This window comes from Pseudorasbora parva, chromosome 16 (assembly GCF_024679245.1).
Source record: "Pseudorasbora parva isolate DD20220531a chromosome 16, ASM2467924v1, whole genome shotgun sequence".
Lineage (NCBI taxonomy): Eukaryota > Metazoa > Chordata > Actinopteri > Cypriniformes > Gobionidae > Pseudorasbora > Pseudorasbora parva.
This window is the reverse complement of record NC_090187.1, coordinates 32203913-32218257: the sequence shown is the minus strand read 5'-3', so window position 1 is coordinate 32218257 and position 14345 is coordinate 32203913. Positions and strand designations below refer to the sequence as shown.

Here is a 14345-nt window from a genome sequence, read left to right as displayed (position 1 = left end):
CTGTTATGTCGTTTTGGTTATTGGGCTACCTTGTTGAACGCATATTATTATATTTCACACACTTTTTATTTTCCAAATCTAATTAATTAGTCCAAGAACCGTTCGGTACATAATGCGTACCGAACCGAAAGCCTCGTACCGAACGGTTCAATACGAATACGCGTATCGTTACACCCCTACTAGTGACACATCAGGGCCATTTTATGATTAAATGAAATACATGTATTACATACAGTTCCTTTAAAGTAAGTTTATATTGTGCAATTTTTACAATATATTTTTTTGTGGCCATTAGCAGTAGATAAGAGGCTAGCAGAGGTAATTCTATTGTAATAAATTCTATATATTATATTATAATCCTATTATATTATTACAATATATTATACATTACATTACATGAAGTTATTTGAGGTTTCTAAAATGTTTTCTTTCTGCTCTCTTAGAGCTATGCTTTTGATGAGTTCAACAAGATTACAACTCTACCACCCAAATCCACAAGCTCTTCTCGGACTGCTGAGGATGACAGCTTCGGTACCAGGAAAATGAGATCTTCCTTTGGACGGGGATTCTTCAAGATTAAGGGAGGGAAGAGGACTGCTAGTGCCCCTAATTTGGGTGAGACTATCTTACTTCTAGATACATTTGCTCCTGGTCTGTTAAAGTTTCATTGTGATAAAAAAAGCTCCAATATCTTTGGAAAAACTGTCTGCTCTGTTTGTATGTACAGTAGAGACAAATGTTTGGACATACAGATTTTTGACTTTTAGACCAAACATGTGCCTGGTACTGTGTGCATGCATCTGTTTTAGTAGTAGTACAGACACTCATTTATGGGCCAGACCTGCTGCATGGCCACTCTGGAGAAAGACATAGCAGAACTTGGGTGTGTTTTTATTTATTTTTTTCCCTTCAAGGAAAAATATCGTTCCACACCCGTAAGACCTCCGTTCATCTTCGGAACACAGTTTAAGATATTTTATATTTAGTCAGAGAGCTTTCTCTTCCTCCATTGAATATACGTATGGTATACTGTCCCTTTCCAGAAAGATAATAAAAACTTCATCAAAGTAGTCCATAAGTGACATCAGTTAGTTAATTAGAATCTCTTGAAGCATTGAAAATAAATTTTGGTCCAAAAATAACAAAAACTATGACTTTATTCAGCATTGTCTTCTCTTCCGTGTTTGTTTTCAATCCGCAAACAAAGATTTGAACGGTTATGAATCAGCATAAGACAATGCTGAATAAAGTGGTAGGTTTTTTTTTTTTGACCAAAATGTATTTTCACTGCTTCAAGAGATTCTAACTAACCAACTGATGTCACATATGGACTACTTTGATGATGTTTTTTTTCCCCTTTCTGGAAAAGGACAGTATACCATACATGCATTCAATGGAGAAGGAGAAATCTCTCGGACTAAATATAAAATATCTTAAACTGTGTACCGAAGATAAACTCAGGTCTTACGGGTGTCGAATGACATTAGGGTAAGTAATTATTTACAGAATTTTCAATTTTGGGTAAACTAACCCTTTAAAGAGGTCATATTATGCCCTTTTAAAAACTTTTTCTAGGTCTACTAGGTTTTCATACTTGAATGTTCAAAAACAACATTAATTCTCACATTTTATATTGTTGCCCATTTTTGTGTATGCCTTGGGCGGGAATGATTTAAATGAGGAATATTTGGGATGTGTACGTTCCTGGAAGAAAACTCCAGACTACAATGGAGTGATTTCAGGGAGTTCAAAACAGTTCTTTGTAACTTTGCAGACATTCTCTACAAAGTTTATTTTAGCTTCATTCAAGATAGATAGTCTTTTTGAAAGTAAGCAATTTAGGCCCAAAGTATTTTGTTTCTTTACTTCATAGCAGGGGATGATATCAAATCAGGTAATGACGATATATGAATATATATTTTTTTAGTCATCTTGTAAAAATAATTGTCTAAATAGTATTTAATCATTGAGCTCATGTGGTAACCAGCGTGAGTCCTTCAAATATGGAGCTTCTGTCATCTTGCATGTTATTTTGTGACCACATTACCAAGCACTCAAAAATTCTGACCACATTCTCACAGCTCTATATGTGCCCTTCACATCTAGACTACCATAAGAATGTATGTTCAGGCTGCATTTAGTACCGTTCAGCTACAGAGATGTTATTACTTCCATTGTGTTAAATTACATGTCAGCATGTGACTTTGTTCCATGGTTCCACTACTAAAATAAGCCCAATACAGTTGTTCTTCAGTCCAGACGAGAAGTCATCTGCAATCAGATCCCCATGATGCTGATTCCAGTAGTTCAATGAATACACTGTAATTTTTGGGCTTCCTGTTATTCATGACATTTTTGCTGTTCTGGTCTCCAACCTTTTTTCCCTTCCTTCCCATAATCCTCAGTTTATTTGATGCTTGACTTACCATGGCGTTGTGGGTAATGTCGTGTCTTGTGCTGTGGTGACACCAGGTCTTGTGTATGTGTTTGTTTGAACAGCTGAGACGGAGAGGGACGGCACTGACCATCTGGATCTGGCAGGCATGCCACAGAGGTCAGCTGACAGTGACAGCACACACACACTCCCCATTTCCCCGGAGGGCAAGAAAAAGTCTAAAGGAATCAAAGCACTCTTTGGAAAGTGAGTCTGAAACAGAGATGCAGTATTGGACCTTTTGGACATTCCTTATCCAGCATATTTCATATCCCATCAGTGTTGTTAACTAAAATGATTAAACATTTGTTCTTGTTAATTGAGAAAAAGCTTTTAAATAAAGTATTAATCTTAGATGAAAAACAAAACACAAAATGTTTTCCTTTGTAACAAAATGAAAATGTTTCAAAATTGTAATGTTTTAAAATAAGTGCTAAAATGACTAAAACTGAAATAAAAATAAATTAAAGCTAAATAGAAATAAATAAAAACTCATACAAATGGCATGCACATAGAATTAATAAAATGTTAAAAGCTAAAATATAAAAACAAAAGCTAACTTGAAATATTAATAAATACTAAATTGTAAATTAATAAATTGTGTATAAGAAATGTGTAATTGGCTTGGTTAACCCACCTCAATTTTTAAAAAACTTTGTTAAAATCGACTTTCTCCTTTTCTTTGAAGACTCAAAAGAAGTCAATCAACCACATTCAACCTGGATGATAACCTATCAGAGAGTGAGTTTAAGCGGGGTGGAGTCAGAGCCACAGCTGGGCCAAGGCTGGGCTGGTCACGTGACCTGCAGAACACCAACAGGTTAGTATTTACTGCAATACAGGATAGAGCACCTTCTCAAATTGGAAAGATCTGCTATTGGTAAAGACACCCTGGTGACAGCCTCACATTCATGTAGCTTGCGCTGTTAATTGTTGATTCATTGCTTCAGTTTTCTCATTTAAACTCACGCAGTCAAATATCTCCATCAGAGACTTTCTACCTTGTAAGATGTGCTCGTTTGTGTTTTGCAGCGAGCTGGATGCGCCGTTTGCACGCTGGTCCCGGGAGCAGGTGTGTGATTGGATGCAGGAGCAGGGACTGGGTTTGTACGTGAGTTTGGCTAGGCAGTGGGTCTCCTCTGGCCAGACGCTCCTGCAAGCATCCCAGCAAGATCTGGAAAGAGTGAGTTTTTATTACTTAGAATCAGGATGAGAGTATATAGTGGAGTCCAAACTACATTTAAATCTGGTAATAATCCGTTTTCCTTCTAAAGTTCATGTTTAAGGACTGTTCTGCTCTCTCTATGCAGGAGCTGGGAATAAAACACCCTCTCCACAGGAAGAAACTCCAGCTGGCCCTGCAGGCACTGGGATCAGAGGAAGATGACCACAAGGGCAAACTAGACTACCACTGGGTGACGAGTAAGGAATGGGTGTTTATTTATCCACAGTATGATAGATTGGTTTGTTAAATTATGGTTAAATCAAGGCTTACAATCAGATTGAATGCTTTTCTTGATTATTCATAACTGATTGAACTGCATTTGAGTTGTTACTTCTTTCCTTCTGTTCTAGGGTGGCTTGATGATATCGGCCTCCCGCAGTACAAGACTCAGTTTGATGAGGGACGTGTGGATGGACGGATGCTACACTATATGACTGTGGTTAGTCTTTTTCTCAGTCATTTCACACAGTCACAATCATTGAACAAAAGGTTAAACTAGGTTTTAATATACGCTGCCATTGAAAAGTTTGAGGTCGGGAGGATTTTAAAAAGTGTTTTTGAAAGAAGTCTCTTATGCTCAACAATGTTGCATTGATTTGATCAAACATACAGCAAAAACGTACAATAATGTGATTAAATATTTTTACAATTTAAAATTACATTTTCTATTTTAATATGAAACTGTCATTTCTGTAATTTCTGTAATTTACTCCTGTGATGGCAAAGCTTAATTTTCATGAGCCATTCCCCTGATCCTTCAGAAATAAATGGTATTGTAATAAGAAACAAGTTTTTCAGTTTATTAGTTGCATCAGTTTTCATAGAAAGGTTAACAACAAACAGATAGGTAGCATTTTAGTAATGTTTTTCCCCTCCTGCATAACAGGATGACCTGTTATCTCTGAAAGTTGGCAGTGTTTTACATCACCTCAGTATTAAGAGAGCCATCCAGGTGCTCCGGCTCAACAACTATGACCCCAACTGTCTAAGGCGACGACCTTCAGATGAGGTAGGAAGTGACACCAAACTATCATTTGTGCTATCATTTTATTTGTGTATTTTTTGTACTTATTTTTGTACTAGCAATCCTCATGCTCCCTTTCATTTCAGAACAACATAACTCCAGCTGAGATCTCTCAATGGACCAACCACCGTGTGATGGAGTGGCTGCGGTCGGTTGACCTGGCTGAATATGCACCCAACCTGAGGGGCAGTGGAGTACATGGAGGACTGATGGTGAGAAAAGTCTTAGTCCTAGTTTAGGTTATCGGTTATAATGAAAGGGCTAGAGTGGTAACCGAAAAGCCTGCGAGAGTTCATCTATGAACAGTGTATGAACCTAAGGCTGATCTGGCTTATATATTTATTAAATATTAGAGGTAAAAAGAAGTTTGAAATTCCTTTGCAGCGGTACACTGTTAGACAACATCACAACCCATTTAGGTGAATATGTACATAGGTGCTGATGTGTGATCAAAACACGTTTTATGATATTTTTTGCTTTTGTTGCTCTCAACCCATTCTCTCTGTGAACAGAAAGTGTTTGTTCCTAATGGGTTTCATCTTTTTTTTTCTTGGTTTCAGGTGCTGGAACCTCGCTTTAACGTGGAGACGATGGCTCTGCTACTTAATATTCCCCCGAATAAGACACTTCTGCGGAGGCATCTGGCCACTCACTTTAACCTGCTGGTGGGTTCTGAGGCCCAGCAACTCAAACAGGAGTGTCTAGAGAACCCAGACTACATCTTACTCACTGCCACGGCTAAAGTCAAGGTATGATGCAGAACATCTCCAATCCATCTACTGTAGAACTGGCATGTGATTCATTCAATTTAAAGTATAAACTTATTTTTTGTGTCTGTGTCATATTTAGCCACACAAGCTGGCGTTTGGAGGGTTTGGCAGGAAGAAGAAACAAGAGGACAATGAAGAGTATGTATGTCCCATGGATGTGGAGATGCCAAAAGGGCGCAGCTTCCAGAAGGGATGCAGAGGCATGGAGCTCCAGATCTATGATGATGACCTAGATCGATTCGACCAGGTAGTGATAGAAGCTTTCTGGTGGGCGGATTGAACATTTGAATTTGCAAGAATTTCTCATTGGTTAATCATTAAAGGGGGGGTGAAACACTCAGTTTCAGTCAATTTTATGTCAATCTTGAGTACCTATAGAGTAGTATTGCATCATTCATATCTCCAAAAAGTCTTTAGTTTTATTATATTTATAAAAGAAATATAGGCTGTACCGAGTCTTTCCGAAAAAAACGAGCGGCTGGAGGCGTATCGTGTGGGCAGAGTTAAAGAATGATGAGCGCGCACAAAGCGGTGACGTCCTCAAGCGTGGAGAAGAAAACGTTACTCTAATAAACCATGGCTATCGATCAGATTCAACTAATACAAATATGATCCAGAATCAGATCCGGAGGCTGAAATAAATTGAACAGGAGAAGCAGCAACAGCAGGACGTCCGTCTCTGTGGTATGTACTGTATTTAGTGGCCTGTCAACATTTGTGTGTGTTTACTCGCAGTTTATGAGGACATGATTCGGTTTATGGACTATTGTATGCGAATAAACCTTAGCAGTAGCAAGCGAAACAGTTTTGCTCGTCAGGCTACTGTAACGTTATACATAGAACAACAATGGAGTCCGTTAGCGGATTTGAATGAAGAAGCACGCTTTGTGAGAACGCTAGGTTTATGTTTGGGTGGTTTTACAATAAACAAACTGACACCTATAGTGGTCAGCTAAACAAATGTATTTAAACACACACCACAGATCGCATGCTCCATTGATAAATTAACTGTAACTATCCACGATCGTGTTGTTTACTGATGTTTACTCACGCGACGATGGCCAACAACATAGACATTTGAAGCAGTTTTACTCACCGGCTGTTTCCAAAGCAGGACCAAACCTTTAATGCTGGAACCGCTCCGTCAAAAACACACTTCTTTGGTAACTGTTGATTTTGTGAAGTCCTGTGACAGCAATGACCGTGGAGATCCAATTTTGCGACGCGACTGAAGAGTATGTTGTGACACTTCCCGTCATTTGTGCGTTCAAATCGGTTCAAAGGCAGCGCTGCCTTCCCGGAATGCTATGCGGATGCGTTGAAGTCACTTGACGTCACCCATAGGAATAAAGTGGAGCGCGGCGCGACAGAAGTGTTGCACAGAGCAGTGTTTATGGGCGTGCGTTTCCTCTCTCGCTCTAGTCACGCGCGCGCGCACCTTTCCGGGAGAAGAGCCCGTACGGCCCATACAAGGACCTTCCACTCTGCTGACGTCAAGCGGACCCATACTCAAAAAAAACTCTCCGAAACTTGTGAGAAACCGGAAGGAGTATTTTTGACACAGAAATACTCCATCAAACGTCCAACTTAGTTTTTGAAACTTTGTCTATGTTTAGGATGGGATTCCAAGTCTTTAACAGTGTAAAAAGCTCAATATGCATGAAACAGCATTTCACCCCCCCTTTAACATTAAATACAGTATAACACATGTGAAAGTCTCGCAGAAAAATGAGTAATTTTAGCTACAATATTTTAAATATTTATATAAATAAATATATAAATAATAAAGTAATTTCAATAATAGCGAAGCTGAATTTTCAGCATTATAACTCCAGTGTCACATGATCTACAAAATATCATGATATGCTGATTTGGTGCTCAAAAAACATTTATCATCGATGTTGAAAACTGTCATGCTGCTTAATGTATTTGTGTAAACCATGATGCTGACCTTTCAAAAGTTTGGGGTAAGATTAAAAAAAGAAAGAAATGAATACTTTTATTCAGCAAGGACACATTAATTTGATAAAATACTGAAGATTTCTATTTCAGGTAAATGCTATTGTTTTGAACTCTAAAATTATCACAGTTTTCACAAATATGTTTTTGCTGCTTAATATTTATGTTTAACACTGATAATAATAAAACCCGTTATTAATAATTGAGCATCAGTAACAATTATTGTGCATATTAGAATGATATCTGAATTATTCCAAACTGTTGAAAGCTTTTGTATGCTCAGTTGATTTAAGCAATAATCAAGCCTGTTCTTATCATATAATGTATGATATATGTTCTTATCATTATATATAACCCTATAATCATTGAAGACAATCATTAATATCTTTATGGCACCATTTTTCCAGATGGAGGACTCCGAGGGGACAGTAAGGCAGATTGGCGCTTTCTCTGAGGGCATCAACAACTTAACGGTAACAAGCAGCTGCACATCTGATCACACCTGTGTTGAGATATATATATATATATATATATATATATATATATATATATATATATATATATGAAAAATGGGGGCTAAAACAAAAGTCTTATTACATAAAAGGCCTATTTCTCTCAAATATTGTTCACAAATATAGAGCTAGAAAGGGCTTGAGTCTCAACTGTGTGTCATGTGTTTTGTACTCAGAGTATGCTGAAGGAGGATGAGTTCTTCAAGGAGATCTCCACGTCATATCCCAATGCCAGCATGAGGGATGATGACTCCAACGTGTGAGGGCACTGTAGGGACATTCTCGCCCCTAGTGCTGCTGCTTTAATCGGAAGTGACTGTGCCAATTCCTCTGCCAACTCCTCCACACACACACCTCCATCTGAATGCCAAATATATCAATCACAGCCACGTCAACTCATTTTAAAGTATTTCATTTGCCTTTTAAGAACATTTTGCCTCCCGAAGGTAGATGGAAGAGTCTCTGCCCTTTTTTTAATCAGATTGTTAGTGGTCATTTTTGTTTTTGTGGATCGAAATTATATGAAAAGCAGTCCTACTGTAGTTTGCTGGTCTGAAAGAAAACCTGTGACAAGTTTGCCAGTTATGGTGGCAGAAGAGCACAATGACACTTTCAGTCAAAATCAAAGATATATTTTATTAAATTGTTGATAGGTCAAAATTGTTCACTGCCAATAATTAAACTGGCAAGTATAATTAATATTTCAAATGAAGGCTCCAGGTGCAGTCTTAAACAAATGTTTGGAGGTTTTTTTTAAGGTTTTGTTTTGGTTTTTTCCAACCTGTACAATTTATAAAGCCAGTACATGCATTGATACTGCTTATGCTTCATGCATTTGCATGCAAAACTCTGTACAATATATTTTACATCCTGTTTGTAAAGGTTTGCATGTTATTTAAGTCTCATTTGGATAAAATGTTGTTATTTTAATGAAAGTTAATTGTGAATTATTTTTCCACAGCTGCAGTACTTAAATGGTGGCAATAATGTTCTCGTTTATGGAAATGCTCTCATGTAACATGAATCTTTAATGCAATACTGGCATGTGCACAAAATTGTTAGCAGCTGAAAAACATATATATTAAAAAAATATAGTGCCACTCATAACCTTTTCTGAGTTTGTACTTTGTTGACTTTTGCTCTTTTTTTAAAGGTGAATAAAACACTGAAAGCATGCTGGCTTTGTTTGTTATATTCGCGTGTAAATTCTACAACCAATCCCTATGGTGTATGTCTTTGCATAGCAGAATTTCTTAAAATAATGAAGAATGTATGATGTACTTTGTTTCTAAAACGCAAATGTGACTTTGTCAATTTAAATGACAGCATAGCCCATTGCAATATTTTATGGGCATTTCATATTATTACTGTAATTGTACCTATACAATAGGATATCTGTTATGTTTTATACCATGGGAAGGAACTGTCCATAAGTTGAAAAACAGCGCCATCTTTTGGACAGTGTACATAGTTGCTTGCTAACATTTTATAACAAGTCCATGTTGTTCGTTCCCTTTTATAGGTGATCATGAATTGATATACCTTGCTTCCATGTTTTCAATATCAGGTTTTAACTCAGGTTATACATTGTATCCTGTTTTTGCATTCAGAAAAAAAAAATCAAAAAAATGTTTTTTAAATATATTTTTAAATAATCAGTCCTTCAGTACTTCATGTCAACAACAACAATGTGTGGCTGCTTCCTGTGTACTTCCTAACCTTAGTCTACTGAATATATTTTTTTAAAAGGAAAAATTATTGAGAAAGAACATTTTGTCAAAGTGCTGCTTCATCAGCGTTCTGTAGCATGGTTTAAACCTAAATTATGGAAAATAATATTAAAAATGATGATACCGTTATTGGCCAATCATAGACGACTTCCCCGAAGCCCCGCCCACTCACGGTCCCTTTTGGTGTACATTTTCATTTTACTCCTTTATTCTTTTCTTTTGTATTGTGCAATGTGCTAATGGTTCGACCCTGTCAACGTATTTGGGTGTATTTTGGCATGAGAGGATCGTCGGGGGTAACTTCACTGGGCGTGCGCTATATAAGACCTTCAACAAAAGAGGAAAACTGCACAAACTCGCGTTCATCTGTGCACGCGAATTATAGCAAAAGCAACCATGCGCAGAGGGTATGTTGAACACTTTTTATCTTTTGCATATACTCTTGTAAAAGAGCAGGATAGTTTTACAAAAGGTCATTCAGTTTGAAGTGATGATCCTTACTATCTTGTTTTTTTGTTTTCATTTGATGTTTGTAAGTTAATTTGTTTACTGTTCATATGTTTTTGCTTTTACCTTTTGCGCATTGATATTGCATTTATCTTTTCTCCAAGCACCAGCAGGTTAAGTTTTACAAACATAAATTATATCATTGCATATGTCGATTTTAGTTGCTGGCATGAAATACTGTATATATACAGTATAAATAACTCTCTCTCTCTCACACACACTACATTCTTATGTTTGTATCTTGCAGGTATGATTGTGGATGGATCCTTGTGCTTTTGGCACTGTTTAATTTCAGTGATGCATCAAGGTAAATTATTTTCCAGTTTTACCTGTATGTATGAATGCAATGCACTACACAGTACACATGAGACATTTTTGTACAATTTATATATATATATATATATAAAAGTGTTATACAATTAACTCTCTCTCTCTCTCTCTCTCTCTCTCTCTCTCTCTCTCTCTCTCTCTCTCTCTCTCTCTCTCTCTCTCTCAGTCAAACTGTCAACCAGGAGCTTTCAAATATTTTCAATGAGCTCTGGAAGCTGGATGTGAATCGCCTGACGCCTGGAACCGATTACAACATCACTCTACAGGTGTCAGTGTTTTCTAATGTCCCACAATATTAAGTATAGTGACAGATCATGTATTACATTAACACATCTAACATTTTTTTTAGGGCAAAGCTGGTTACATACCGCAGGGAAGCACAAGTGCGGTAGACCATGCCTCATCCCCGCTGTTTTCCGGTGTTGATGAGGCCAAATTGGACAGCATTACCACTTATGCACGTATGTTTCTTTTGTAAAAATGCAACACCTAAAGAATAAACCCTGTAACCCCCATCAGTCATTCTGTCAGTTAGCAATAAAGTGTTTATCCATGGTTCTGTGCTGAAACATTGAACAGAGACACACCAAGAGTTTCGTGTTTAGGCAGGCAGTTATTCCTAAAGCTGATTGGTGGAATTTTGAGTGCTGTTTTATGTTGCATTCAGTCCCTCCTTTTGATGGAGTTGGTTTCCCAGAGAAACCACTTATTGGAATTTGAATTTGAAATGTTATTTTAAAACCCTCATGCATATAAACTCAAATCACCTCATGAAGTTTTGATTTATGGGGTTGAATAGGATAGCAAAATAGACATGATGCTTTTGTTTTTTCTATTACACATTTTTACATTTACAATGCAAGACAGGGAACATACCAGTTGATTAAGGTATATTTATTAACATACAAAAAAAAAAGTATACATTCAAGTATTTGAGACTTTATTTCTTCATGATTTTGTGAGAATTTATAAAGTAAAGGAAGGTTTACATTTCTTCCATTTGCATGTGTATGAATATGATACCTAACAACCAGAAATGAACAGAAATGAAATTCTTCCGTGATTTTCTTTTTTTCCAACTTTGTTACGTAGGTTTCATGAAGCTTTTGGATAACTATGAGAGGTCCACTGGTGTGGCAGAGAGGGTGACCACTGAGGAGGTGACCGAAAATAACTCCTTTCTGGATGCTATCTTAGAGACAGAAGTCATGAAGGTACAGTATGACTCAAATTATACCCTCTTGTTTCAAAAGGCAGTAACAAAAATGAGAAGTATTTAAAGTAATTCATGTTAAGACAAGTTCAACTTTTTTTTTCTCGTTGCTAACCGAAATATTGTGGTTGTTCCCTGACACACCCTGTTCTTGGAAGCTGCTTATTATGCCAAGAGGAAAAGAGGGTGTATGATGATTCTGGGGTCATCAGTTCAGCGCATTAAAACTGTTATATATGATTCATGTTTTACTCCCTCAGCGTGCCCACCGGTACCTGATCGGTAAGGGGAAATCACGCTCCGCTCTGAGACAGTTTAAGAGTCAGTTGTACTACATGTGGTTCCGCCTTTATCATAGAGACAGAAATGGAGGGTAAGCAACATACACCAATGTAACATGAAAAATGTCTCGTATTCCCTATCTGCTCTCTATATAAAATACACCACTTTCTTTTTTCCAAAAAAGGGAGGACTCCAGTGGATTTGAGCATGTGTTTGTCGGGGAAACCAAGTTTGGCAGAGAAATCATGGGTCTTCACAACTGGGTCCAGATTTACCTGCAAGAGAAGCAGGATCTTCTCGATTACAAGGGCTACAAAGCCAGGGATAATGATGTGGTAATTCTTTCATAAATAAACACGAACATAGGTGTCGGGACCATTTTATGTGGGTGGGACAAGACCCACCCACTTTTAGACCAATGATATTGGACCCATTCACTTTTACTGTCTCTATGTAACAGAGGCCAGCTAGTAGTAGTTGCTGTGCGAGTAAACCTCACTCCTCTGACCTCAAGAGATGCTCTAGCGAGTGACGCTAGAGGTTGCAGCCTTTAGCCTCCTTGTTAGAGTGTCCGACTCTCATGCCGGCGGACCCGGGTTCGAGTCCCGGTCCGAGCAGTAGGGGTTACATTGGTGCCCTGACCCGGATGGGAGTGAGGTTTAGGGGGGGTGAGTGTAACAGGCCAGCTAGTAGTAGTTGCTGTGCGAGTAAACCTCACTCCTCTGACCTCAAGAGATGCTCTAGTGACTGACGCTAGAGGTTGCAGCCTTTAGCCTCCTTGTTAGAGTGTCTGACTCTCATGCCGGCGGACCCGGGTTCGAGTCCCGGTCCGAGCAGTAGGGGTTACATCTATTTCAGCGCATGTCTGTTTCCCGACCCATAACAAATAAACACTTTATTATTAAACGCCCGTTAGAATCTTTAGTTCAACTTTTTGAAAATTTTCTTCATTGTTATTGTAAATAAATGTATTTTCGATCTGATATGTGATGGGAAAATTGAGTAGAGTGAGTTTGGCGGAAACCTTTCTGTCATGTGCTTTACCCCTACAACTATTGATGCTGTACATAATTTGGTGTATTCTGTAATTTTGTCTGGGCAGACGATTTGTAATCAAGGCCGGCAATTTGCACCTTAAATAAATAGCATCTAATTTATCATATACTGCTATCAATAAAAGAGGAGGACCCACCCACATTTATTTTGCTTCCGACACCATGTATACGAAGATAACTAGATAAGCGATGATTGTTCTGTGTGCAGACTTTGCTGAATCTGTATTTGTTTCTCTTCCACGCAGCCTGATGCCGATGACCATGTCTTGAATGTACAGTTCAGCTGGCATGGTTTGGTCAAGCCAGTGGCCAGCGCATTTGTTGGCGTGAGTCCTGAGTTTGAGATGGCCATCTTTACCATCCTATTCCTCACGTCCACTGAGAAGACCACCACAGCCGTGGTCAATCTGGATGAGTACCAGCTGGAGCTGGTGGTGCACAGACATGGCCGCTCTATCGGCACCGCTTATCCCAAACTACTGAGCAGCAACAACAGACACGTATAAATCCCACATACCGTACTACTCCAACAGTAGCTTTTGAGGTTTTTTTACATTTTAAGAAAAATAGTTTTTAATGGCACATTGTAATTTTAGATGCATATTTGTATGGGAGAAGTGTTTATTTTAGATGCTTGTGTTAACAAATATGTTAACATACTAAAGTATGCTCAACCCTTTTTTTTTTTCATATAATGGTAATTTTTTAATATCTTTTATATCTGTTTCCTAGTTTGACCATGAATGCTGTTATACATGGTTGGTTATGGAAAATAGAGCTTTTACATTAAAAAATAATTTCTTGATCCACTTGTGATTGTTTATTTGCAGATTTCATTACATATATTTATTCAACTCTCTTTACCATATGTCACAATGGTAAATTAAAAATGATCACAACTTCTGTCTCATACCTACTTTACCATAAAGTTGGTATAGACAAATTAAAATTATTGTATAATTGCTGCACACACCGATTCATGGCCTAATATTAATGAGAGACAATGGAATATTTATGATTTAAAAAAATGTATTTACCACATCATGATTTTAAGTTAACTGCAAACAATAAATGCATGCAAAAGTAAATTAAAAAAACAATGTGATTAAAAATATGGAGACCAGCTACACCATATATATATTTACACACACACACACACACATATATATATATATATATATATATATATATATATATATATATATATATATATATATATATATATTCTCAGTAGGTTTGTCCATCTTTTGCTTTAATAACAACAGCACTTGAGAACTGAGAAATGTCAGAAAGTTTTTGGAAAA

The 14345-nt window shown here is 37.4% G+C and overlaps 2 protein-coding genes across 6 annotated transcripts in view; both read left to right on the top strand.

The window, feature by feature from the left end:
- Nucleotides 1–9100, top strand: part of ppfibp1b (PPFIA binding protein 1b) — a 39030-nt gene extending 29930 nt beyond the window's left edge. For all 5 annotated transcript variants that reach the window (XM_067420314.1, XM_067420313.1, XM_067420309.1 and 2 more), the window contains 12 exons: nucleotides 444–615; nucleotides 2500–2641; nucleotides 3123–3254; nucleotides 3467–3617; nucleotides 3745–3856; nucleotides 4010–4098; nucleotides 4546–4668; nucleotides 4770–4895; nucleotides 5244–5432; nucleotides 5533–5700; nucleotides 7820–7885; nucleotides 8101–9100. In XM_067420314.1, coding sequence (XP_067276415.1) covers nucleotides 444–615; nucleotides 2500–2641; nucleotides 3123–3254; nucleotides 3467–3617; nucleotides 3745–3856; nucleotides 4010–4098; nucleotides 4546–4668; nucleotides 4770–4895; nucleotides 5244–5432; nucleotides 5533–5700; nucleotides 7820–7885; nucleotides 8101–8187 — 1557 coding nt within the window. In that variant the 3' untranslated portion in view covers nucleotides 8188–9100. The remainder of the gene's footprint in view (nucleotides 1–443; nucleotides 616–2499; nucleotides 2642–3122; nucleotides 3255–3466; nucleotides 3618–3744; nucleotides 3857–4009; nucleotides 4099–4545; nucleotides 4669–4769; nucleotides 4896–5243; nucleotides 5433–5532; nucleotides 5701–7819; nucleotides 7886–8100) is intronic.
- A 714-nt stretch (nucleotides 9101–9814) lies between these two features.
- endouc (endonuclease, polyU-specific C) lies at nucleotides 9815–13850 on the top strand. Its single transcript, XM_067419727.1, has 8 exons — nucleotides 9815–10061; nucleotides 10409–10468; nucleotides 10658–10757; nucleotides 10841–10952; nucleotides 11584–11705; nucleotides 11965–12077; nucleotides 12171–12321; nucleotides 13287–13850. The coding sequence occupies exons 1-8, from the start codon at nucleotides 10051–10053 to the stop codon at nucleotides 13545–13547; spliced, it is 930 nt and encodes a 309-aa protein (XP_067275828.1). The 5' UTR covers nucleotides 9815–10050; the 3' UTR covers nucleotides 13548–13850.
- The last annotated feature ends 495 nt before the right edge of the window (nucleotides 13851–14345 follow it).

Excerpts from the sequence above, each read along its gene's own strand:
- endouc (XM_067419727.1), top strand. Across the intron at positions 10,758-10,840 it reads ATTACAACATCACTCTACAG|GGCAAAGCTGGTTACATACC; the intron begins GTGTCAGTGTTT and ends CATTTTTTTTAG. Across the intron at positions 12,078-12,170 it reads CATAGAGACAGAAATGGAGG|GGAGGACTCCAGTGGATTTG; the intron begins GTAAGCAACATA and ends TTTCCAAAAAAG.